At 40.1% G+C, this 26,342-nt stretch overlaps 1 protein-coding gene across 1 annotated transcript in view; it reads right to left on the reverse strand.

Annotated features, from left to right (window-relative positions):
- Positions 1-26,342, reverse strand: part of AGMO (alkylglycerol monooxygenase) — a 302,821-nt gene that overhangs the window by 129,504 nt on the left and 146,975 nt on the right. The window contains exons 6-12 of the mRNA XM_032784099.2: positions 25,062-25,128; positions 22,806-22,871; positions 22,634-22,713; positions 21,341-21,475; positions 20,735-20,851; positions 12,571-12,653; positions 11,490-11,595 (exon numbers count right to left, since the gene is read on the reverse strand). Coding sequence (XP_032639990.1) covers positions 11,490-11,595; positions 12,571-12,653; positions 20,735-20,851; positions 21,341-21,475; positions 22,634-22,713; positions 22,806-22,871; positions 25,062-25,128 — 654 coding nt within the window. The remainder of the gene's footprint in view (positions 1-11,489; positions 11,596-12,570; positions 12,654-20,734; positions 20,852-21,340; positions 21,476-22,633; positions 22,714-22,805; positions 22,872-25,061; positions 25,129-26,342) is intronic.

Below are 26,342 nucleotides of genomic sequence, written 5' to 3' on the forward strand. Positions count from 1 at the left end.
TAACTGTACTTCAATAACCCCCTTTTCCATGGTTGTTGACTTTGTAAACTTAACTGTACATAAGGCCATCAGTCAACCACTAACTGTCTTGGGCTAAAGAAGGGCCACAAAATCCAGCTCACAACCAGAAAGGTACCATCAACCTTACTAATAATGGTTTTCATATATATTAGAGTAATTAAAAGTGAAATACATTTTTAAATGTATGTTGGTAGCATTTATATCTTCAAATGTTTCTCTTTCCTTCCCCTTCCCCCCATTATATTTGACAACAGGGAAGAATCTACTTTTTTTTCCAATTTTTACACTAAGTTTCTGATTTCTATTAGCCCTGACTATCTCCTTAACTTGTCAAGCAATTAAAGTGACAAAAGTAATAGCAGATGCTTCTTTTACAGCAAAAACTATGGCAGGCAGGTCATATTTTGCAGTTCATTACAACCACTTGACACAATCTTGATTGTAAGGTAATTGAAAAGATCCTGACATTAAACCACCGGTTTACTTTTTTCAGATGAAATAAATATATAATCCAATTTCAACCTCATGTTAATAGCACATTAGATGGTCTCCAACTTGTCTTGATTTTTATTTTATTTGATGATTGTAAATAAACCCTGGAAAATTCCTTCCAAGATTTTACCACCTGAAACTGCAGCTGCTGGCTGACACTATCAAAGCCTCACAATTCCAAACTCACGTGCAAATCTCATCAAGTGCAGACATTTCTAATTGGTTCCAGAAGTTTTTCTTTTTGCTAAGATCAGGGGGCAGAGGAAGAATAATGAGGAGCTTTTAAACAGAGCGGGGAAGGAGGGAGGGTGTTGAGCTTGGGGAGTGGAGATTTTAAAAAGCTCCAGCTTGGCTGCTCTGTCAGAAACGCGGAGCAATTTTATGGTCAATTGGCCAGAGCATCTGGAACCATATATCATAGTCTTTAGTTGACGGTGGTGAAGCCGACTCACACATTGGCTCAGGCTAAAACCAGTAATGACTCTGCTGTCACACCTAAATGGAAACTAACTTAATCTACTGCCAGGTTTAACTGTGACTTTTTCTAAGGGACATTATTCCTCTTAGGGCAGTTGTCAAGAATATTAAAAGTTCAGTCCACTGAATGCTCACGACACACTATGGCAGACTTTTATGAGCAAAGCTAACATATAAAATAAAGATTACAACTTGTGTTTGTTTAGCTCCATATGTGTTGACAAGGCTTTTTATCATGAGGCTGTAGGGTTTCCTCACATCCCTCCTCCTTCCACCTTCATTTTTAAAATATATTTCATATGCACCAGCCTACCTTGTTAGTGCATGGAGACTACATAAATGCTGAAGTCATAAATCACAGCCTGGGGTATGGAACATTCAACCTAATGGAAGCCAAATATGAGATGTACTGCGTTTTGAAATGTGGCACAGATGATCATAATGAGGGGCAGAGCAAAAATTCCACAGAGCAGAAAACTAAGGTTGATGTGGAAATAATTCCTTGTGAGTAAAGGTTTGTTTTAAGTCAATGGTCATAAGTCTAAGGCTGGTAAATTGCGTTAACAAACAAGTGAGGTAACAGCAAGTCTCTGCATGATGAAAGAAGTCGCAAGTCAGCAGCATGGTAATACATCACATTCAGAGGGACTCCTATGAGGTAAGGAGTACAGAGCAAAGCAGTACTTTTAAATATATATCCACTCAATATTTTTATCCAGACAAATTAGTTAACATGCTAGTTAGAAACACAGGAATTGCATACTAGATCAGAGTAGTGGTCCATCTAGTTCAGAATGCTGTCTCCAACACCATTCAGCACCAGCTGCTTCTAAAGAAGATGCCAGAAAGATGCTGCAGAGGTTAGTTGTGGAATAAGCTGACCACAAGGAAGTTTCTCTCTAGCCTTCATTAGTTAGAAGCTGGCTTATGCCCTGAAACATGAGGTTTTACATACCTTCCAAAACTCTTATTTTTCTTTAATCCTTACAAAACCCATGCCAGAGTCAAATTGAAAAGAAAAGAGAAATACTTTATTTTAAGAGTGTTATTTGCAATGTTGTTGTAGCCGTGTTGGCCCCAAGATATAAGACAGACAAGGTGGGTGAGGTGATATCTTTTATTGGCTCAACTTCTGTTGGTAAAAGAGACAAGGAAGAAGATCTCTGTGGAGCTCAAAAGCAAGTCTCTTTCACCAACAGAAATTGACCCAGGATGTGAATTAGGCACCTTTTAGCTTGTGCCAGCAGCAACCACACTGAGCAGTTAAAGCTCAACTCTCTGGTGTGGTGTGCAATTCACAGTGTAGACATAGCCAGAGATTCTTAAAATTTAAAAGCCTGGCCTCCTATCTTAATGTTTTGTTACCAATATTCTGTATCTATAAGAGCTAATAAAGCCCTCCATAGTCAGGTTGTTTGTAGGGAAGCACAGAGGTCATCATTAATTATATGAGCACTTACATCAGTCAGTATGTTCAGCATTCTGAAAACATTCCATTCACACGGGCCATGGTTAGAGGTTTTACACAGCTATTAACGGGCAAGTTTTGCATCAATGGCTCAAATGATCCCAATAAAACAAGTCAGGCTACCTTAAAATGTGGAGTGACCATTTCAGTATTACTTTAATTTAATGTAAATCATTTAAGACCTCTTTACTCAGCTCAAGTCTAATATAGACAGCTTCAGTTGGACCAAATTTTGACTTTAATTTCTATTAGGTGTATCTTGCTCTCAGAAAAACTTGCCGAAGTTTTTCAATATGTTCTTTAAAGTCCCTAACCCAAATTAAATTAGCGTCCATTATAACTTCAACATTGTCTAATCATAGAAATATTACTGCAATAACTCCTTGAAATACCCTGGGAGCAGTGCCAATACCAAACATCATTCATTTACATTTATAATAGTTTATTTAAAATCACTACCTTAGAACTCAGTGCACCTAATTTTACTAACCAAAATGCCCTGCTCCTAATATGGAGAAGATACATTTTTCTGAGAATTTATCTTCAATTGTTCAACAATTTTCATCAGATAATCTTCCTGTTTTATTTAATTGCATGGATCAAAGCAAATCTATACTTTATTTAACCTTTCAGTTACACTAGAATTAACGCACAGGTTCAAGTCAACAATGTTGATTTAAAATCACCTTGAGAAAAAAGCCATAGCCTCCATAGTGTTTCATTCAGCCCAAATGAATATAGAATATTAATTTAGAAAATACTAGGGTCCGATTCTGTTTTGCTCTTATGCAAGTAGGGCGATGACATTCATAAAGAAACCTCTCTTACTCAGTGCGTATAAGGGCCTGCCAGCACTGTAGCTCTTACTCTCTGGGAAGAACAAGGGATGCTTCCTTCTTGCTCCACCAGATACACACTGCTTCCCGAAGGCAGTGGAGAGTGATGGAAAGGAGGGGACATGTTTCTGTTGCAAAAAAAAAAAAACGAACATCATTCTGAGATTTATTAGTAGGAGTGCTGTAAGCAAGACATGAGAAGTAATTCTTCTGCTCTACTCTGCCCTAAGTAGGCCTGAACTGGACTAGTGTGTCCAGTTCTGGGCATCACAGTTCAGGAAGGATGTGGACAAACTGAAGAGAGTCGTCAGAAGAACAACAAAAATGATTAAAGGTCTAGAAAACATGACCTATGAGGGAAGATTGAAAAAAATAGATTTGTTTAGTCTGGAAAAGAGAAGACTGAAAGGGGACATGATAACAGTTTTCAAATATGTAAAAGGTTGTTACAAGGAAGAGGGAGAAAAACTGTTTTTCTTAACCTCTGAGGATTGGACAAGAAGCAATGGGCTTACATTGCAGCAAGGGAGGTTCAGGCTGGACATTAGGAAAAACTTTCTAACTGTCAGGGTGGTTAAGCACGTAATAAATCCTAGGGAGACTGTGGAATCCTCAATCTGGAAGATTTTATGGAGAAGATAGATAACATCTTGTCAGGAATGTATATATAACCTTATCCTGCCATGAGTGCAGGGACTGGACTAGATGACCTCTCAAGGTCCCTACCATCCTGTGATTCTATGATGCTTCTCCCCATCACTGCAGAAGACTGGTTGATCACTTTAAGAGGCCCCCGCGCACCTGAGGAAGAGCCAGAGCAGCACTCCGTGGCGGCAGCAGACTGCTGTTCCCACCCCCCGGAAGTCAAGGGCGGCAGGAAGTATAAAACCAGGCCAGAGCTCAGTTAGCCCAGACACGAAGATACAGACTGGAGGCCTGAGCTCCCGCTTGCCTAGCTTACCTTGTGCTCACTATCCCGAGGACGCTGCTGACCACCTCGGGCCATATCCAGAGGCGCTGCTGACCTACCCAGGACAAGTATCTCAGAGGAAAAAAAAAAAGCGCCTGCCGGACCTTCCCGGCCGTTATCACTTGAGACCCTCAAGCCTGAACCTACCCTCTGCGGCCCCGGCTGGCTTGGGAGAGGTCCCCAGACCTACTGCTCACCCCAGTTGTCCGGAGGAACCCTGTCCTGGGACCCAGCCGACTGCGCCGACGGAGGACAGGTACCAGAGGAGGGTACTTGGAAGTAGCCCGGGCGGCTGACGACAGTCAGGCCGCAGAGGGCCCCGAGCCTATGGCGTGTGTATCGGCCAGGATCCCCACTGACCACGCACCATCTGTCAGTGGTTTCGGTTGGAGCCCTACTGATCACCTCTGTCATGTGTTCGCTTGGGAGCCCTACTGATCACTCGTCAGTTGTTCGGTCGGATTCCCCTACGACCGCCTTAGCGGCGACCGCCGCTTACTAGGGCCCGGCTGGAACGACAGAGAGAGTGCTGCCGGTTTCCCTACTCTCCTCCCGTAACCGGCGCTGGCAGAATCCCCCTCTCACCCGAACCCCTGAGCTGTGCTATACTTTGTTTGGGCCCACCGCCCTGCCTGAGGCTTAGGGCCCCTAGACTTTGCTACTGCCTGCCTGCCCCAACAGGCCAGAGCCGGAACTGTTTGGTGCCCCGCCCTTGCCTAAGGCCAGGGCCCTTAGACCTCATTGCATAACCCTTATATACAGGACCGCGGAACCCGCCCCGCTGCCTAGAAGGAGGCACCCTGGCTCCCCGCCGCACCTGAGGGGGACGAGGCCCGAACCGACGGGCTTACAATCACCCAGAAGATGCGTTCACCTACTGCACACTTGAGAATGCCAGAAGGCAAAGTGCCTGCCAGTAAGTGACCATGTATTCTGTCTCTGAGGCAGAATGGTTCTGCACCACCCCAGAACAGGTATATGCCTACAAGACACAATCAGTCTCTAACAAGGGCATAAGGTGAGCCTGGGTGTGGGGATGTGTGTTTAGCTGATTGTGTCTTGTAGGCATATATAAAGAACAAACATCAAGTTGTAATGATAGAGCAGAAGAGAACAATCTGGCAATGAGGAATTGATACTTGTTCCAGTCTGTGATCCACCTCTTGACCACTCTAAAATCTCACGAATCTGACACATTTCAGGCAGAAACTCATAGTTTTTGTGTAATGCATATTTGTCTACAAGAGAATAAATATGAATAAGGTTTATATTTACCCAAGCACATTTCAAATGATTCAGGATAGTGCATGGCAAACAGAATCTGCCACAGAAGTGGTCCAGTGAGCACCATAGACCTATGAACTCTGGGATAGAATTAGCCACTATATTCTAGGTGCACAGAATATTGTCATCATAGATATTGCAATTTACAGTAGTTTTCTTTATTTTCCTAAATCAGTGTCCAAAAAGACAACATATATATATCGACAAAGTGAGTTAACAGAAGTTGGAGTAAGAGAAATTTAAACTACCACCACAAAAATCTATAACTGGTACACAAATACATTTTGCAATGGTTATATTAGATGTGGGAAAGTAGAGAATGAGAGTGTGTGTGTATGTGTACTTCAGATTAAAAAGAGTGAATGAAAATGATTGAACTAATGTCTGTCTTGAATGGTGAATAAGATTGGTGTCTGTGTGCGAGAGAGCAAGGGAAAAAGGGATGTGTGGATGAGCAGATGAAAAATTGCAAGGACAAAGGTGGCAGAAGTAAGGATAATCATTTCACATACTAGACAGATTAATGTTTGCGTGTGTCACAATATATCATTGTACATGTATAACCAGGTTAAGTGAGTAGTTTTGATTGATCTCCCTTAGCTCTAACCTCAGGATCTGAGGAATTCTGGGAAAAGTTGCTAAATTTTTCACCTTTGAGTCACCGGTTTCAAATTCACCCAGATTAGTAACAACCAGAAACTATTACCATCTGAAATCTTTTTTGACAGCTTTTTTGCATGAGTTGGTGATCTCAGTCCTTCTTTTTGGGTGATTGTCTGCATCATAAAACCCATTATCACAAATTACCACTCTTTGTTAACAGTCCCAGCAGGGAGTCCAGACACTGACTGTGAAGGCAGAATAAAACATCTTCTTACCCATGAAGGTAAATCTTCTAGATCATGGCACTCCTGAAGGGCAACACGAGGAACCGTGCCATATCTTTGGGTGTCTATACTGAAATAAAACACCCATGGCTGGCCCATGTCAGCTGACTCGGGCTTGTGGTGCTTGGGCTGAAGGACTAGAAAACTGTAGTATAGATGCTCAGGCTTGGGCTGGAGCTCAAGCTCTGGGACCCCACAATGGGGGAGGGCTCCAGATCCCAGGCTTCCACCTGAGCCTAATATCTACTCTGCAATTTTACAGACTTGTAGCCAAGCCCCAGGAGCCTGAGTCAGTTGACAGAGGCCAGCCTCAAGTGTTTAACTGCAGTGTAGACATACCCATAGTGTACTTGTTCTGTAGTAAATGGAGGACTTGATGTGTTCAGTGCTATCAGCTTTGCAATTTACAACCCCTATATTAACTTTAAGAAACTTCATCTGCTGTTTCATATTCTGGTCTGTCCGCTGGCAAATTACTTGCATGACACTTGCTCTTGTGATATTTTCAAAGAAAACTACCAATGATGACTAGCCAGCCAATGCAAAATAAGAAGGGAGACAAAAAGAAGATGGGCCAGGGAAGCAATCAAATGGGAAGGCCAATATGAGGAAAAGAGAGAAAAAAACTGAAGAAAGAAATAACCAAAAAGAAAAGAGGGAAGAAAGAAAGGAGGGGAAAAAGTGACAGAAGCAGTCAGGAGGTCAATACTTTAATGAAGAAAACAGATTAAGAAAAGAATAAGAAACAAAATGGATTTAAAAAAAATTATTAAGAGAAAATAATTGCATTTTATTTATTGCATATTTTTATACAGTGAAGTAGGAAACCATACGATTACTCCAGAACTAATCAGGACAATGTCCTGAAACAAAGACTATGAATATTTTGTTCTTTTCCCTGAACCTTATCTATCTTATATTTTTACACAGACACACACACACACACACACTCGTCTGCGAGAATGATAAGTGAAATATTCACATAAGTCAAGGCTGTATTCATATAACTCCTATTGAGTTGCATGTGTCTTTCAAATCAGATGATAACCCTTGTGTGACAGGACGTCTACCCCACTCAGGCCCTGAATGGGTTAATGTGTGCTTAAGAGGCCAATTTTGTTACCTAACTGCACCTGGAGGGAGAGACAGGCTTAACTCATCATGAAGCCCAGCTGAGCAGGAACAAGCTGGTTAGCATAAAGCAAGGAAGTTTATAGCACAGGGGGCTGCAGGGAGAGAGTCTGATGTTACTATTTGGGCACTAGAAGGTGGAGACATCTGGTAGGCACAGGACTGGAGCAAGCTGACCTGACATTTGTAAGTGGGTTACAGAATCATAGAATATCAGGGTTGGAAGGGACCTCAGGAGGTCATCTAGTCCAACCCCCTGTTCAAAGCAGGACCTAATCAGCAACTAAGTCATCCCAGCCAGAGTTTTGTCAAGCCTGACCTTAAAAACCTCTAAGGAAGGGGATTCCACCACTTCCCTAGGCAACCCATTCCAGTGCTTTACCACCCTCCCCGTGAAAAAGTTTTTCCTAATATTCAACCTAAACCACCCCCACTGCAACTTGAGAACCTTAGAGTCCAAAATGGGGTGCCTGCATGAAACCTCCAAGCTTAATTACCAGCTTGGATCTGATAGCGCTGCCACCAGCCAAAAATTCCAGTGTTTGGCTCACTCTGGTCTCCCCAAAACCTTCCCTGGGGGACCCCAAGACTCAGATGCCCTGAGTCTTACCACAAAGGGAAATAACCCCCCTCCCCTTGTCTTCTCTTTACTTCCTCCCCAGGCTTCCCCTCCGTGGGTTATCCTGGAAGATTACTGTACTTAAACTCCTTGAATTACAAAACAGAGAGGGCAATTTACCTTCCCCCCTCCTTCTTTTTCCCCCTCCCAGTCTTTCCCTGAGAGAGACCGTAATCCTGGCACAGGGATTTCTATCCCCTAGAGCCTCACTTAGAAAAGAAAATCCAACAGGTTTTAAAAAGAAAAGCTTTATATAAAAAGAAAGAAAAGACATAAAAATGCTCTCTGTATCAAGATAACAATATACAGGGTCAATTGCTTAAAAGAAAAATATGAATAAACAGCCTTATTCAAAAAGAAATACAATTTAAACATTCCAGCAACTACACACATGTAAATACAAAAAAACAATAAAAGCCTATTGTTTTTCTACCTTTGTACTCACAACTTGGAAACTGAAGATTAGAAGCCTGAAGATAGAAAGATCCCTCTCATAGCCAAGAGACAGACAGGAGACACAAAGCGACACACACCCAAACATTACCTCCGTGAGCTTTTTAAAAATCTTGTTTCCTGATTGGTCCTCTGGTCAGGTGTTTGGTTCCCTTTGTTAACCCTTTACAGGTGAAAGAAACATTAACCCGTAGCTATCTGTTTATGACAGAGACCATTATTCCTTGTGTCATCTGCTACCACTGAGAACAGTCTAGATTCATCCTCTTTGGAACCCCCTTTCAGGTAGTTGAAAGCAGCTATCAAATTCCCCATCATTCTTGTCTTCTGCAGACTAAACAATCCCAGTTCTCTCAGCCCCCTAATCATTTTTGTTGCCCTCCACTGGACTCTTTCCAATTTTTCCACATCCTTCTTGTAGTGTGGGGCCCAAAACTGGACACAGTACTCCAGATGAGGCCTCACCAATGCCAAGTAGAGGGGAATGATCATGTCCTTCCATCTGCTGGCAATGCTCCTACTTGTACAGCCCAAAATGCCGTTAGCCTTCTTGGCAACAAGGGCACACTGTTGACTCATATCCAGTTTCTCGTCCACAGTAACCCATAGGTCCTTTTCTGCAGAACTGCTGCCTAGCCATTCGGTCCTTAGTCTGTAGCAGTGCATGGGATTCTTCCATCCTAAGTGCAGGACTCTGCACTTGTCCTTGTTGAACCTCATCAGGTTTCTTTTGGCCCAATCGTCCAATTTGTCTAGGTCCTGTATCCTATCCCTATGCTCCAGCTTATCTAGCACTCCCCCTAGTTTAGTGTCATGTGCAAACTTGCTGAGTGTGCAATCCATGCCAGATCATTACTGAAGATATTGAAAAAACCCAGCCTCAGGACCAACTCTTGGGGCACTCCTCCTGATAGCAGCTGCCAACTAGAATGGAGCCATTGATCACTTGTCATTGAGCCTGATGATCTAGTCAGCTTTCTATCCAGGCTGGTATGTCCCCCTGGTGACTAAACAGCATACACAGTCCACCAGACAACCTTCACCAAGTATTTTTATGATTGTTTCACCTTTGAGCTCCAGGTACAACACTACTATAGCAGCAACAGCTAGCAGGAGTCCCCTTCTGCTGCCTGGCTCAGCCTTTTACCAACTTGCCTTCTTCTCCCAGTTGTCTAGCTGGTAAACTAATTACCTCATCCCCTTCTCCACATGTGCCAGTGATCCTTTCTAATTTTCCAAGCCAGTTCACTACCTAACTCCCTCCTACTCTTACCCTGAGTGCTCTAAGTGACCAGAGTCCTGGCTTCCAGAAAGCTCTATTTATAGCTGCTAAGAGTGCCCTATCACACTTTGGGAAGCAAAATAAACACAGGACAATTAATTCTATGTTTAAAAATATATCTATTACACTAGTTTACTCAATGTACACTAATTTTTTTTTCCAAATGCTAGGCCCTTCATACTTAAAACAAAAGCTATCACGAAATCCATAAAATGTGGGCTTTAACTCTGACATACACTGATTACAAGAAAATAAGACACTTGTTGATTTTAAAATCAAGGCTACGACACTAATATAACAATTACCAAAAAGTTCAAAATAATTAGTAAATAGTGGCGCTTTGCTAACCAGCTTTACATTTTGTCTAACAATTATTGTTTCCTGTCCTGGGGAGGGGGGGGGGGGACACTAGAATAATATATTTATCCATGGTGATATTGCCTGCTGTCAGGGAAAAGGCAATAGAATTGGTACCATTTTCAGAAACACCCAATTAACAATGTCTTGGGGGTCGAGTCAGATCTTTAATTGAGGTAAATTGGTGTAACTCCACTGAAGCTGATAGGTATGCCAGTTTAGACCACTTCAGGATCTGGCCTTTGATCTTTCTGTTTCTAAACCAAAAGATACATATATGTCCTAGTCTTTTGCTCAGGGAAAGACATTTGAAACTGTTATTCTTAAAACCCCCACTATATTAAAAACACTAAGTTATTATGTTTAATGCATTCTTCTTAAATAACTCACTTATGCTAAATAGCTTGCTTCATGTTCGCTTGGCACTTCATAAAGCTATCATACAGTCAAATGATTGCATTGGACCTTCAATCAACATCCGGCCAAACCCAAAAGTAAACTTTATTTGTTAACCAATCTCTCAATAGTGCAGTGAACCATTCATAAAACCAAACTTGCACAACCCTAATCCTCATCTGGAAACTAACCATAGATTCCTTAAGAATGTGGTACAGTTTGGAGTCATATGAAAAGTATCATTTTAATGTAAAATACGCACCTATATTTTGGGAAACTCAAGTGCAGAGAAACCAAAAGTGATACACAGTAAACACAAACATGTCATGATGAGGGTGTGAAATCAATCACAAAGTCAATCTCAACACAATGATAACTGAGCATGCCTCTTTGGGCTGTTAAGTCCTGCAGAATAATTAAGATTCGGGAATAAATTAAATCTGGAGGTTGGGCAGCACGTGAGGGTATTTCTTTCAAAGTTTATGGCCAGCAATATATTATTTTTGCTTAGCAGGATAACACACATCGTTGTCTCTAACTTTTTTTGATTTGACACATTAGGTACCACCCACAATTAACAATTTCTCCTAGCGTAAAGCCTCAAAACGTGAGAGAAATATGATCAAAGGATAAGAAAAAAATTCCCAAATTCTGATCAATTGTACAGTCAAAAATATGTATCAGAAATATATACCTCTAAAGGCAACCCATAATCTTAAATTAGCAAAATGACTCATTTTCTGAAAAGGCTGGGGGAATCTAGAGTCCCTAGGGTCTGCAAATTGCATGCAGTATTCTTAAAAATAAATATCTTACCTCATAAGTAAATGCCAAGGAAGCAATGTATATTTTCAGGTAACTAAGTTTGTGTAGAGCTAGAAAGACTGAGCAGCGGACAGCTTCCAAATTAGCTGCTTTGGGCCTAGAATAAGAATTAAAATTAATGTTCAGTCTTTTCTCCTTTGCATGTAATCTGTTGAGTACTTCAGTGACAAATAGGAATATAGAACAAGGAACTGATGATATCTTGTGGTAATATGCAGTTGCAACTGAGTTTTCACTACAAAGCTGATTTAAAGTTTATAATTTAAAACCTTAGCTCTGAATTTTCCCTGGACCAGTAAGCTTGATTTGGGAATCATTTTGAAATCTGGGTAATGTGTTCTACCTTAAATTACTGATATATATAGATATAGATATGTACTCTCAATCTTAGTTCTATTTTAATGAAGTTTTTGCTTGGGGAAACTCTGAATAAAGCTGTAACCTATTGGTGGAGTAAATTATTTATTATACAAGAGGTGAGGGTAAGAATAGGGCAAGGCAAAATTATGAAAAATTTCTAATGAATAATTTGAGCCTCTCTTTACACAATTCTAATTTTCCTTTATTTACACCCATCCATATTTTTAGCTGCATAAATTCTAAACTTCTCCTATACATTGCCAAATTCTTTCCCTATGCTGAAATGAACAATTTAGCATGTAAAGATCAAAGGTATTTACCTCTGTCTGAATAATGAATGTCAAACAGAGCAGGACTGTCATTGGAATGTTAAATGAAGACATAACCATTAATGAAATATAAATAATTTCTTCTGCATCATCTTCAGGCAGGCTGATACCATTTCTCTCTAAAGTTGTTTTCCTTTATTTCTTTACTCATGTTGAGTAGCCCGACAGTCCAACTCATGGTGTTGGGTACTATTTATACGCGCATCACAATTTGGTCCATACAGTGCAACGTGCAAGTAGGAAGTCCACGCATTTGATTAACATTCTAGTCATTTGACACTTTAATGGTTGCCATTCTTTAAGTGATTGTGGTAGCCAATGGACTTTTTTTTTTTTTCCACAGCCAGGAAACAAGAAGAGAAAGAAAATGTTTCATGTCTTGCCTTTGCTCCATAAGGAATCCAATGGAGGTCAATGTCAGGATAATGTAGCCAATCCTCAGGAGAAGAGTTACCTGTGATAATGTCTGTTAAAACAACAAAGAGACAAATCACTCATTTAGGGTAACTCTCTGAAGGGATATTGGGTTCTAAACATGACACTAGAGCAGCCCGAACTTTCACTCTCAATTATAAATTAGTGTCTCCTTTTAAAGTAGTTTGATATTTCGAACTTTATATCTAAAAAAACCCATGCCAGATTCTCCAGCCCGCTCCCTAAATGTTCTTATTTTTGCATCTTGGAAGCTACAAGAATCAGATTTTTCCAAAAATAATTCTTATCATAAGATTAGTCTTCAAAATATTTTTTTTTAACTTTTCATTACTGTTTGTCCCCTGAAATTATTTGAACCCTTCATACTGGTACCCAAAAGCAAACAGCTATTTTTTCTAAATAAATATGAAAGCCCAGTCTGCTCTTTTTCCTATTCATAATGTTATTTCAGCTTTGCAAGGGTTCCCCAGAGAGTACTGGCAGTTGAAAACAATATTGCTTAAAAAAAATGAAGAAGGTTAGTAACCATTTTTTCTTCTTCAAGTGCTTGCTCATGTTCATTCCATGCTAGGTGACTCACAAGCAGTACCACTGGAGGTGGGCTCAGAGCTCATGCATATGCTGATTGCAACGCTGTTTTCCCAAAGCTGGTATGGTCACAGGCCTGTTGAGCGATGGCACAGTGAGAAGCGAAGGTATGAAACGACGACCATTTTGCAGCTCTGTGGATGTCATGGATTGTACCTGCATGAGGAACACTGCTGATGAAGCGTGGACTCTTGTGGAATGAGCGGTCATGATGGCCAGAGGCGAAACCTTCACCTGCTTTTAGCAAGCTCGGATACAGGCGGTTATCCAGAACAAGATTTTTTCAGATGACACAGGTAGCCCTCTCATCCTTTCTGCTACTGCTAAAAAGAGTTGCGTGGAGCTGCAGAAGGGCTTAATTCTCTCAATCTAAAAGGCCTTGGCCCACCTAATATCCAATATATGATGCTGATGTTCTTCAGTGGTCTTGTGAGACAGAAAAATGTCCTGCTTTTCAGGGGTCAGCCATGCAGCAACCATGCAGTCAAGTGCAGGGAGGTGAGGTTTCCGTGAAGCAACCAGCCGTGGTCTTATTAATTCACGTCCAGTTGGAGCAGAAGCGCAAGTGGAGCTGCCACCGAGAGGTCCAGAAAAACACCAAACCAATGCTGGTGTTGCCACGCTAGTGCTATCAGGATAACCCTCGCCCTCTTCCATTTGATTTTAGGAGGATCTTGTAAACCAAGGGGATAGGTGGGATAGATGTACAGCAGGTGGTCTGTCCTTAAGACCAGGAAGGCATTGGAGAGGGAACCCACACTGTGCCTGAGCAATGAACAGAACTGATAGCATTTCCTGTTCTGTGTGGTGGTGAACAGGTCCACCTGGGGAGGCCCCCACTTCTGGAAGATGACACTGAAGACCTCCAGGTGAAGGGACCACCCATGGTGACAGGAAAAGTATTTACTTAGGCAATCCGCCAGTGTGTTTCAGGCTCCCAGGAAACATGACATCTTGAGGTGAACGGCATGTTCCATGCAAAAGTCCCACAGCCAGAGGGCCTCCTAGCACAGGGCTGAAGATCGAGCCTTTTCCTGCTTGTTGATGTAAAACATTGATGCAGCACTGTCCATCAAGACCTGCACCGCTTTGCCTGCAATCTGGGGAAGGAACATCTACCAAGCCAAGTGTGTTGCCCTCAGTTCCCTGATGTTTATACACAGGGAGAGTTCTTCCTGGGACCACAGGCCCTGAGATTTCTGAGGTGGTCTGACACATCCAAGACTAGGGTTATTAATGGTTGAGGGGCAGAAAACATTACCCTCTCCATTACAGATCCTGGGTCTCTCCACCAGGTCAGCGAAGCAAGGACTGGAGGCAGGATTATAAGTATTGAGTCTGCTTGGGGAGTTGACTTATGCCAGCCACATCTATAGGAGTCTGAGGCGTAGCCTTGCATACTAAACCACGTAGGTACATATTGCCACATGACCCAACAGTTTGACACAGACCTGAGCAGTCATTAATGGGTGGATCATGACCTTGGAAATCAGGTCAAACAAGCTCAGAATCAGGCCGCTGCCATAAAAAAAGATGGCCTTCAGCCGAATATTTCTATCCTTTCTCATGCAGGGTTTGAAGTCCCTGCAGATCTGGCACTTTTCTTTAATGCAGGCTCGTCCAGACACTTTAGACAGCTAGTGTGCAGGTCACTAACTGGCATCAGTTTGCCACACAAAGCACATGGTTGAAGTCTGGGGAAAGGGGCATGCCCAGCCCCTGGGGCAAAAAGTCCTTTGACGACAGGGACAGCAACACTACAATATATAGTAACTCTAACTAAGAACTTTATACACTAACTACCATAACTATACAAATATGAACAGAGAAAGTCCAAAGCACTGGGAAAGAAAACTTGCTACAGCAAGAGGTGTTGTTCCAGCAACTGCCACAGGTGATAAGAAGGAACTGAGAGGGTGTGGGGCTGGCGATGCTCTTTATACCGGCACATATGTGTGTGACTCCAGTGAGCACTAGAAATGGCCCAACAGAGACCACCGAAGGAAAAATCTCTGAGAACTGTGCATGCAGCATGGAATGGACATGAGCAAGCACTCGAAGAAGAATAGAATTGTTAGCACACTGAGAATCAAGAGTCAATATATTTGTGTGTTTACTTCTCCTTTCTGATGTATAAAGATGTATAAACTTTTGCTTCCGCAAAAGAGAAAAAAATAAGTTCCACCCTGTTTATGGATTTGAAATGTCAGGAATACCATATGAGGGTGAACACATGAGAGCTAGTTGATTTTTTTTTTTAATTGCAACTAAGAGGGCTCAAAATGAAGGCATTTTTCTTTTAAAAAAAGTGTGACTTCTATATCAAAATTATTATCAACATTGTTTTTTTACCAACACATAGTTTTCAATAGACAAAGGGAAAATATTGTGGAAAAAAACATTTTTTGAAGAGGTTAACAGTTTCCATGAAACCACTTTTCACTTGAAAAATTCTGACTAGCTCTAGTCCTCACTTGCCTCTGTTTGATGGACCTGACATGAGATAGAGAGGACCTAAATAAAGGTGTCACCCAAGCTTGTAAACTAAACTGCAGATTTTGCTCCCCATCACTGGGGAAGGAGAAAATACTCAAATTCAGATGGCATCCTGTGAAGGTTTATACATATGCATAATCTCACTCATGCGAATAGTCTCCTACACTGTGTGTGTAAATCTTTGCAGGACTGGGACTCAGTCATCCAAGAATTATCCTTCTGTTCTCCCTAATCTCAGTTTGCAAAGGGAGAATTAAATGCAGTTTAACTTTAAACCTGTGTGACTGTTAGGTTCCAGCAAAGAGAAGGGAGTATAGATATATTTCTAATGTAAAAACATAAAAGCAAGAAAAAGAACAGAGGCAGTCTTTATATAGACTCAAAAGTAACTAAGCTTTTAGCAGCTGGATTACAATGATATGCAGTTCACATATATAAAGCCCTTGCTCATATACAATGAAAAAGCAGGGTAAAAATAGGTGCAAACTGCCTAAATCACAGTTTCTGTTTCTTGGACCACTTTTTAATTCTTCTCAGCAACTCTGTCAATTGGGAAGAATAATTTGTAGTGGCATATGTATCCTTTGATGCAGGTCTTACACTTGACAGAAGAAGGGCCTGTAGATCACCATTATTTACAAGTCAAACCTATGCTGACCCACTTATGCTATGTAGATATGCTGAAAGGAAGAAAATATACTGCATCGCTTGTCTCCCCCTCTCAAAGCGCTCTACTTTCTGAAATGGTGAAGAGTGAATCATGTGACTTTGTTGGCAGGTACAGGTGCAGTATGTGTAAGTTACGTGCAGTATGTCACAGTAGATGGGGAAAGTGCCACATTCAAGCCATTTCACATAGCAAAATGCATTCCCATATTTGCAGGCTGTTACTGTGGGCTGTCTTTTAAACTTACAATAAACCAAAGTAATCTGCATCCAAATATATTGTAATATAACATAATATATTGTGGTAACAGGAAACATTGAAAACATCAGTCCATAGTGTAAATGTGTTTATTATTTAACTACTATGACTTCCTTTTCACAGTTCTAACACTGTAGTTACTCCCTAGCATGGTTCCTCAATTTACATTTCAAATTTGTTTCACGGTATCACCTCATAAAGTGGACTCTGGCAGCTGAGCATCAGTTTCCTAAGTGTTAATCTATCAAGATCAACAGAAAAAGTCAGTAGATTATTTCACTAAACCAAGCATCATATATTAAATGTGTGCATTGCAAGTTGCAGTGAGACAGGAATGTGCCTTTTACAGCTTAGCATTACTGCTAGCATCTTCTTTCCACTCCAAAAATTATATGTATGCATAGCTAGATAAAATAAATGAGTATTTATATACTACAGTATTTGAATAAACAGAGAAGCCTGTGGGACCACAGCAGGGTCCCCAATTACAAGTCAGCCACAACTTTTGCAATGTAGTTATTGGCTGCAATCAAACAGAAAAAAATATTTCTGTTGGATTTTGATTTCATTGCAAGCGTTCAAAATGTCACAAAGTTTAAGAAAAGGAGTTATGGAATTTGGGGACGAAATTTACACTGCTTCCTAATCAACAGACTATTTTTTAGTAAAGAAGAAATAATTTACTCAAACCAAGTAAATACATCATTCAAAATGAATGAGTATTTAGATAAAAGTCAGTTTCCAAATTCACTTTTCGTTTCAAAGGATTTTAGATTATTTTATTTTTGTGAAGTGTTCCACAAAAGTATTTCTCATCCTGGCATGTTGCAGAGCTTCAGCCCCTATGAAAGGTGCTGGCACCTTTCAGAATTTACCGAATGCTAACAATCTGTACCATATTTTATGTTTCCTCATCTAGCAGCACTAATGCATAATTCAGTTTCAGGGTTAAGGAGGTAGCTTTGTTAAGTTTCTCTATTTAGAGGCTTTTATCTGAAAACCCTTAAAACTTCTGTGAGTGCTTAAAAATACAGGATGATGTACACCACCCAATGATGTCCTGTTGCATTAGATTATGACTATGTTCTCAGCCTTTGAGAGACATGTTCTTATCAAAACTGCTCATGTACTAACAATCTAACGAAAGTACACATATTATCATGTGCTATAGTATCAATCAGCAATCAGACACTCCAGAAAGCGTTGATTAAGATACACTTTGAGTGATTTTTGTAGTAGATGCAGTTATGAAACGGATGACTTGTTTTTAATGTACTGCAGTTTTACATTTCCAAGATTTTCTCTGGCACTGATCCAAAGCCCATTGTCTTTCGCTCAGACCTTGGTGTGCAGAGCTCAGCAGTAACTTTTATTCTCAGAATGTTGTGCAGACTGCTATGGAGAAAAGAGAGACAATGGGCTCTCTCTTGCAGAAAATTTATAATTTGTTCTTTCTTGTTTTGCTGTTTTCTTAAGTTAAATTAAAGGTCACTGAAGGTATATGGCTGCTCTTTGTGTATGGAAAAACTTAACACTTTTAAAGGACATGAAACCAAAGACTGAGTGACTATAATCACATGAGGAATGTAATAACTGTGTGCTGCTCCAGTGTCTTATTGCTATTATGAAATGGAACTTATTCCCCCAAAATTAGGAAAACAGTTAGCTCTTTCCATTTATGGAGCTATGCCATGGTTATGGCATAATTTGTAGCCAAGCAGAAAGTTCCAGTTTTGTCTACAACCATTTCATAACTCAATGTACAGGAAAACTGATACTAAATGAAGAATTTGCCAAGTTACGTTATTCATATATGTGCTCTCTTCTTGGGACAGTTTCCCCTCTGTATTTTTAAAAAGATCCAGGAACTTGGCCTTCTGTCCAGCACTGTTTTCTTCACCTTCTTTGGCATTTATTTCCTGAAGTATGGACACTTCTCTTCCTGTTTTCTCTATTACCCCATTACCTCATGTTTTATGCAGGTCATTTTCTGCTCATTTTGCAACTTTAAATTTACAACAGTGAACCTTCAGGATGGTTCATTTGTAAAACTGTGGAGAATTTGAAAGAATAATGTTAAAGGACTTGGTTTTATTTAAACTTCCTTTAATCCTTTGACAGCACTTCTTAAACAGCTGCAGTTGTAAATGATAGTACAAAAAATAGTTGGGGCCACATATTCCCCCATCCTGGGAATGGAGGAGGAACCAGGGAGGAATTCATGTGCAATACACTATAGCTCTTGCTGCTGCAAAGACCCACTGTATGCACACCTAGGTCAATCAGATTTACTGGTGGCAGGGCACATGGCCTGAAAATCATTCATAGTCTGGAGAGCCACAGTACATGACACCAGAAACTGATCTCTCTCTCATTTGCACTGTAGCTCTAGTCCATGCCCTCAGAAATGGCACCGCAGCCGTGCACCATATTACCATGGAGACACACATGACCTTCTGGGGAGGTCATAAGGTATGCAGAATAAGTTGATATTAGTTCAAGCAGAGTTAACTTTTTTCACTTAAGATTATGCAGGGATGCTGTGTAAAATAGTTGTTCTTTAACTTCTCTCCACCAGAATGGTACAATCTCTATTTTGTGTGCTATTCAGACTTTACCTGTTTGGTACTGAATGGCTTTGGGAGGCTATATGGTGCCATGGGATCATACCTTGTAGCTTGCCACCATGCAGGCCCCAACTCATTGTTGCAGTTTCAGACCATCTTCCTGCCCTACATGTTGTGTACTGGAGAAGGAGCATTCGAACCGGAGAACCAACACAAATATTTTGACCAAGATTTTTTGAAAAATGACTACTGATTTTGGAAGCCTACATTTTTGGGTGCCCAACTTCAGACATTTCAGTAAGGACTGATATTTAGAAAGTGCCCAGCACTTATCCTCTAAAAAATCAGGCCTCTAAATTTCTACCACTGGACAACCACAAACTCAAGCACCCAAATTCGTTTTTGAAAATGTTGATGTTAATTCTTTTATCTGTAATTCCAAGAAGTTGGCTTCGTTCTACCTTTTTACTTGAATTATCTTAAACTTTATGCATTTATATAGCTATGTAACAATGCTAAAATCTGAAGAGCAGGCTGATAGATATCTGAATTAAAGGGGGAAAAAAGAAAATTCTTGGTATTGCAGACAAAACTTAATCCCTAATTTGTTTGTGAAGGGGAAAAATATCATTCATATTATAGAGTTGTGATTAACTCAGGACAGACAACTGTAAGGGCAGGGTAGAAAACAGTCCCAGAAGGTAAAAGGCCCTCTTCCCTATCAACTGGGGAGGAGTGGCTACAGGTTCAGCTGAAAAGGGGTTACCTGAGGTCAATTAGGATCAGCTGATTCCAACTAAGGGCTGCCTGAGACCTTTTTAAACCCTCCCCAGGGAGGGGGGAGAGGGGGAGTCAAGCTGCCAGTAGGCCAGAAGCAGCAAGACATCAAGCCTCACCAGGAGGGGAAGCTACATTCCCTCCCATAAGGGAGAAAAAAAAAAGCCTAAAACACTGGCTGAGAGAAGGACAGATAGCCCCTGTGCAGCCAAGAGGGGCTGTTTTACCCCAGGCTCATGTTGCCAAGGCTAAAAACAGCTGAGGCTGGTGAGACCGAGAAGGTGCCTTGCCACAGAGTATATTTTAGTTTCATCATTATAGACACATTTCTTAGGCATGATTCCATTCCAATCTCTGTTGCACTGGTTTTAAACTGGTACAAGTCTATTAACTTAAAAAATAAAAATAATATACAGAGATATACCTATCTCTTAGAACTGGAAGGGACCCTGAAAGGTCATCCAGTCCAGCTCCCTGCCTTCACTAGCAGGACAAAGTACTGATTTTTTGCCCCAGATCCCTCAGTGGCCCCTTCAAGGACTGAACTCACAACCCTAGGTTTAGCAGGCCAATGCTCAAACCACTGAGCTATCCCTCCCCCTTTAGTAGAATTACTCTGACTATAGCAACATAAGTGAGAATAGAATCAGGCCTCTACAGAATCTCTTATTATTTCAATTTTAACATTAAAAATATCACACCAGACATTTTTTTGCTAACATCAAACACTTCATTTCACTAAAAGTGTGAATTACTTACAGCCTGGGTCTCAAACAGGTCCACATAAAAGCCCAGCATCAAGGCAAAATGTACTACTGTATAGACAGAAAGATATATTGGCAATTTGGGATTGAATGGAACCTCTTTTCCCGTGATCTAGATGCATCAAAACAGATAATAGTCTTCATTAGTAATCTATTTCATCATGTTATCCTTTAGTACCTAGGTTAATTGCAAATACCAAGTGATTAAGGGTCATATTTAACAGCATTTGACTAGTCACTTAGAAATATGGGGAAGAAAGGGAAGACTGCTGTTATCAAAATATATACATAATCTATTGTGAGAAATAGATGAAGATCAAGATTTTTTTAAGTGCTACTTTACGAAAAACATTTGAAAATATCTCTCAAATGAATGATGAAAAGATCTTTGAAGTATAAAAGTCTGTATGTGTCTACTCTTTTGTTCAAATATAAAGAGAAAACACAGCTAAAACTTCCAATTTCCTTAAGTCTCTGTTTCCCTCTTCTCTAATACTGCTAATTTAAGATGGTGCAAGTAGAGTTTTTAACCTTGATCCAATAGCATTAATAAGGCAAGTAAATTATATGCAACTGAAAGCCTTCTATATATTCAATTTACCACTGGGATTTCCTCAGGAAGGCCGAGTCTGGGTTTTCCTGGTCCCCAACCTGGGCCTTTGAATATTACAGAGAGCTTATTACTGAATCCAGGTGTGGCCCAAAATGTGCTCCATATATAAGCAAAGTGACATAACTGTGAAGACATAAGTAATTGTCCATATTTATTAGGAAAACTAGCAATTTAGCAAAACATGTACTTTACCCTGCTTTACCAAGGGACAGATATTCAGAGGTTCTGAGAACTCAAAATTCCAGTGAAAATGCAGAAATGTTTCATTAACAGTTCTGAATGGAATCTTCTACGTGTAACTATTTCTAGGTCTAAATGCCACTCACAAACCCCCATGTTTCACATCAAGTATCGGAATAATTTATTGGTAGAACATTGTTTTCTGGGCCAGGATGTGGGTTTAAGTTCCACAGCAGGGATTAGTCATACAGTCAAAAGAGGAACTGCAGTATTAGAAACACTGGACTAGATTCTGTTCTGATTCTCATCCTGTACCTCCCCATTATCTTTGAAATGAGGTTTGAAACAAGTGGAAGGTAAACAACCTTTTGGGTTTTGTGAAAAGAGGCAAAGATAATTGTCATCCCTTAGCCAACAATCTTCCTCAATTAAATAGATTCTAATATTCAAACTGTATCTCAGCTTTTACTGAGCACACGTTGGCTGCTGCATTTACTGCCAACAGTATCATTAATTCACTGTTTAATAAATCATTCTGGGACACCCTGAATATCAAAGGTAATAAACAAGTGTGTTAAAAACAAATTATATAAGACATTAGATTGGGGAATTGCTTCTAAAAGAGCAATATTTATAGCAGATATATGTAACAAATAAAATACACTTTGTATCTCTATCACTTGCTCATAAAGAAGGTTATTCTAATTTAGCAGGGCAAAAGACTAATCATTACATGAATGTAACTCATCCCTTTTGTAAATCCACTGGTTTCAGTGGCGTCACAACATGAATAATTTTCACCCACTGCATTTTCACCACCAGTGTGTACAGCTGAACCCTTCATCCTTATGAGAACACTGAAATATACTACAGCGAGAAATGATAAGATAATAATTGAGATTTGCAGAAATATTTTATATGTGGTTTATATGAAATGGTTTAAACCACTAACGTGTGCCAAAGTTACAGTAAACACTTCAAATAATTACAAAACAATCTATAGTACAGTATAGTTTGCCTCCAGTCTTTCAAAAATGTACATTTTTTTTGAACATAAGTTCATGTTAAAATATATAAGTTCAATAAGAAAAAATACATTACCTGGACCTTGACAGGTTCAAATGTATTTATTGGGTGTGTTAGGCCATATATAACTTTATCATTTTCTGCCACAAATGTTCCTGGAAGGAGGAAAAATAATCCATTTTAAGAGCATAAAACTTCCTGTTTGCAACATTAATTAACATTAGCAACAGCAATTTATTCCACTTACCAAAAATTCTGTCCCAAATAATGAGGGTACCACCATAATTTTTGTCAATGCAGTAAGGATTTCTGCCTATAAAAAAAATATTCAGTGCAATTATGAAAAATCTGTGAATTCTACAAACTTCAACTGAAGTCGTGAATCTCTTTTGTAAGTTTGATCTTCTTACCTACTAACCGAGATAGGAGATGGCTAACCATCCACTGTTAACCAGCTATAACTTTTCTTATGCCTTACATCTGACTACTAAAATATAGCTCAGGGTAAAAACATATTTATCATTATTGCAACTTACCTGGAACGATGCCTGAGGTGGATTTACCCCAATATGTATTGTGGCAAATTGCCAGTACTGTTATGCTGGGTCTCACGCTTTCTCTTCTTTGGGGAAGGTTCAGGGCGCCATTGCTTGCCTCCGAACCAGTATTTTAATTACCCTACTAGTGTCCTTGAGGAGGGGAGGGGAGTGGAGAGGGAGGGACTTGGGCCCACCCTCTTCTCCAGGTCCCAACCCAGGGGCCCTGAGGTTTGTGATGAACCACTTGAACTAGCGGTTTCTTCCCCTGGGCTACTTCCCTCTCCTGCCCTTCAGCTTGTGAAGGGGCTTCTTGCCCTCCTTCTACACAGGCCAGGTGCCCCTTACCTAGGGTTTCTTTTGGATTTCTCAGCCCACTGCAACACTCCTCCAAACTTTCCTTTTGTCTCTCTTCAAAACTGTTCTCTTCTCCAACTCCTTCAAACTGCTCTCTGCTCCAACTAAACCTTCCTGCTCCAACTCCCATACTGTCTGACTGAAGCAGGGGGGGTTTATCACATGACTGACTGCTGGTGCTCTAATTGGCTTCAGGTGCTCTAGTTAATCTATAGCAAACCTTCCTCCCCTTGCAGGGAATAAGGCTCCCTGCTAACACTCTCCTGCTGCCCTCTGGCCATGCTGTATCACAGTATGTACATACAAAAGTTAAAAAACAAACAAACAAATAGAAAAATCACCAAAAATTATCCAAATTGTAGCTAACAAGATACATGCCAAATATGCACAAAATATGTACAGCGATCTCATGAATGACTTCCTGTTGCCTCCTGTACACCTCCTATATTATAGACCTGATCTCGCCCTTCACTTAAATCACGAGGATCTCTGCTAACGACTTAATTGCAAGCAGGATCAATCTCTCTATCTAGTACAGGGCTCCACGTCTTTAAGTTTACCTCATGTGCAAGTAGTCCCATTAAAGTCAATGAACTAAATTCTTCCCTCAGTTACCCCAACTGGATTACTCTGGAGAAGTCAATGGAGTTAAACCTGTGCATCACTAGTGTAAACCTGATTAGATTCAGGGTGGATAGGCTCCCTCTGGATTTATAGTAGTGAAAATGAGACCACAATTTGGACAGTCAATACTTATGCAAACTTGCAAGATTGGACACTTACAGAACCCACTCTTTTAAATATCTGTACAGTGCCATAAACACTTAACACATAGCTATAATAAACAGCTACATATCCGCTGTACATTTAGTTATATTTGAGTGTGATTCAAATTAGTAAATTATGTTTCTCCATCTCCCTGTTATTATTCTACTTATTATCTCTGCCCTTTACAAGATACTCAGTGAATGAGCCTTGCAAGTTGCCCGGTGGATGAGCCTCTGGAGCCCCGCCTTATTCAGTGCATATTTCCCAATCACATATGTACACTACCGCCTACCCTGACTCTGAATATCACTGAAAATTATGAAAAAAAGTAATATCAGTTGTATTGCACATGTGCAAAATGGGCTTTTCAATAATGCAGTAGAATGAAAACTGGAACAGCTAAATGCAGTTCTTCTAAAACAGAGCCAATGATATGCTGATATTGAGTGTTTGACTTTAAGGTGCAAGAACAGTTGAAAATGGGTTACCATATTTATTTATTTTTAACAATAGAGACGGATTTGCTATTCCCATCACACTTCTCATATTCACAAATGCTGAATTGTTTTGCACAAACTGTCCCTAGTAATTCACATTTGGACAGAAACCAATTTGAAAAATTTTAGTTTGACACGTAAATGTTTTGAAGTTATAACTCACTGCTAAAAGGTTTTAATAAAAGTCCTTATGAAACCTTAGAGTGATTATTACTGTTCTCCCTATAATGTTTTTTTTTAAAAACACCAGTCACATTTCCTCCTTTCTGTACATTTTAAATATAATATAAATAATGATAGTTAGAAAACAAAAAATAGAAAATCAGACAACATGGTATTGCTTACCATGGTGAACTCTGTGGTGACTGGGAGTATTAAGAATCAGCTCCAGAGGTCCAAGGGTGTTAACTACCTTTAAACAAAATTATCTTGTAAATGAATTGGCATTGGCTGTGTAAAATCAAGCAAAAAGAGGAGGAAAAGTTGGCAGAAGGGACACACATAAGGAAGCTAATTTTCCCTTACAAAGAGAACTGCATCTGGGAAGGTTCTTACATAAAGGAACAGCATACAAGCTAACATAACGTACTAAAACTGTTATATTCTATTGTCAACTACTACATAATAGGAATTTGTATAAAACTTGTGTATAGTAAAATCACCATAAAGCAAACTACAATTGGAATTGTTTTCTATGCTTAATCATTTAATATATAAAATAAATTGCTGGCCTATTGCAATTTTATTACATTGCTCATAATTCCATAGGGCTCTATTCATACATTTGCTACCTGTTCACGTAGCCTTTGTCACCTGAGCCCTTCAGAGACTAAACGTAATTCTAGTCTAGGCTGCAAAATCACCTCCATTAGAGCCCGTTCCAGAAATGCTCAGTCCCATAAGTAAACCTACTCATCGTCTAAAGAGAATGTATCAATCTTCAGAGCACATGACTGATCATTTGACATTGTGATTACTCGCCATTAGCAAAAAAAAAAACCAAACCCACCTAGTAAAGCTTCCTAGAACCCAGGAAATGTGAAGAGCAGAATCTGTTATGTCATCCTCTACGGATGTTTTCTGCGTGAACCTACTTACTGTATTTCATGCTTAAATACTACAACGATCGGTGCTCTGTAATATTTTCAAAATGATGGAGATGACAGAATCCAGATAAGATAGGGAGGCAGGCAGTCATTGCCCATGAGAGTAGATACCATCATTTCAATGGGTCTAACTGGGTAAGGTTTGCATGTAAGGTTACACGATCAGCCCCTTAAACTTGGAAGCACCCCAATTCTGCTTACAGCCACTGCACCTGTGTAAGTGAAGATAAAATTCTGCTAAAATGCATCAACTGAAGCTTTTGCAGATAGATTTCATCCTCCATCAGGAGAAGGTCAACATGGGAAGAAGAGAATCATTTTATACTTATTCGTCTTTCCCTGGCTGAATATGTGGTGTAAAAATAAACACCAACAAAACTGGTGTTGGCCAATGAATAGATTGAGTGTGGTATACAGCCAAAATTAAAGCAGTGTGGAAATCTGCAGATTGGTTCAGGTGAAGAACACTCTAACTTTACTGTTTTTTTATCTGTCACAGCCTTCCCCTTCCCCCCGCAGT

Source organism: Chelonoidis abingdonii, chromosome 2, assembly GCF_003597395.2.
Source record: "Chelonoidis abingdonii isolate Lonesome George chromosome 2, CheloAbing_2.0, whole genome shotgun sequence".
NCBI lineage: Eukaryota > Metazoa > Chordata > Testudines > Testudinidae > Chelonoidis > Chelonoidis abingdonii.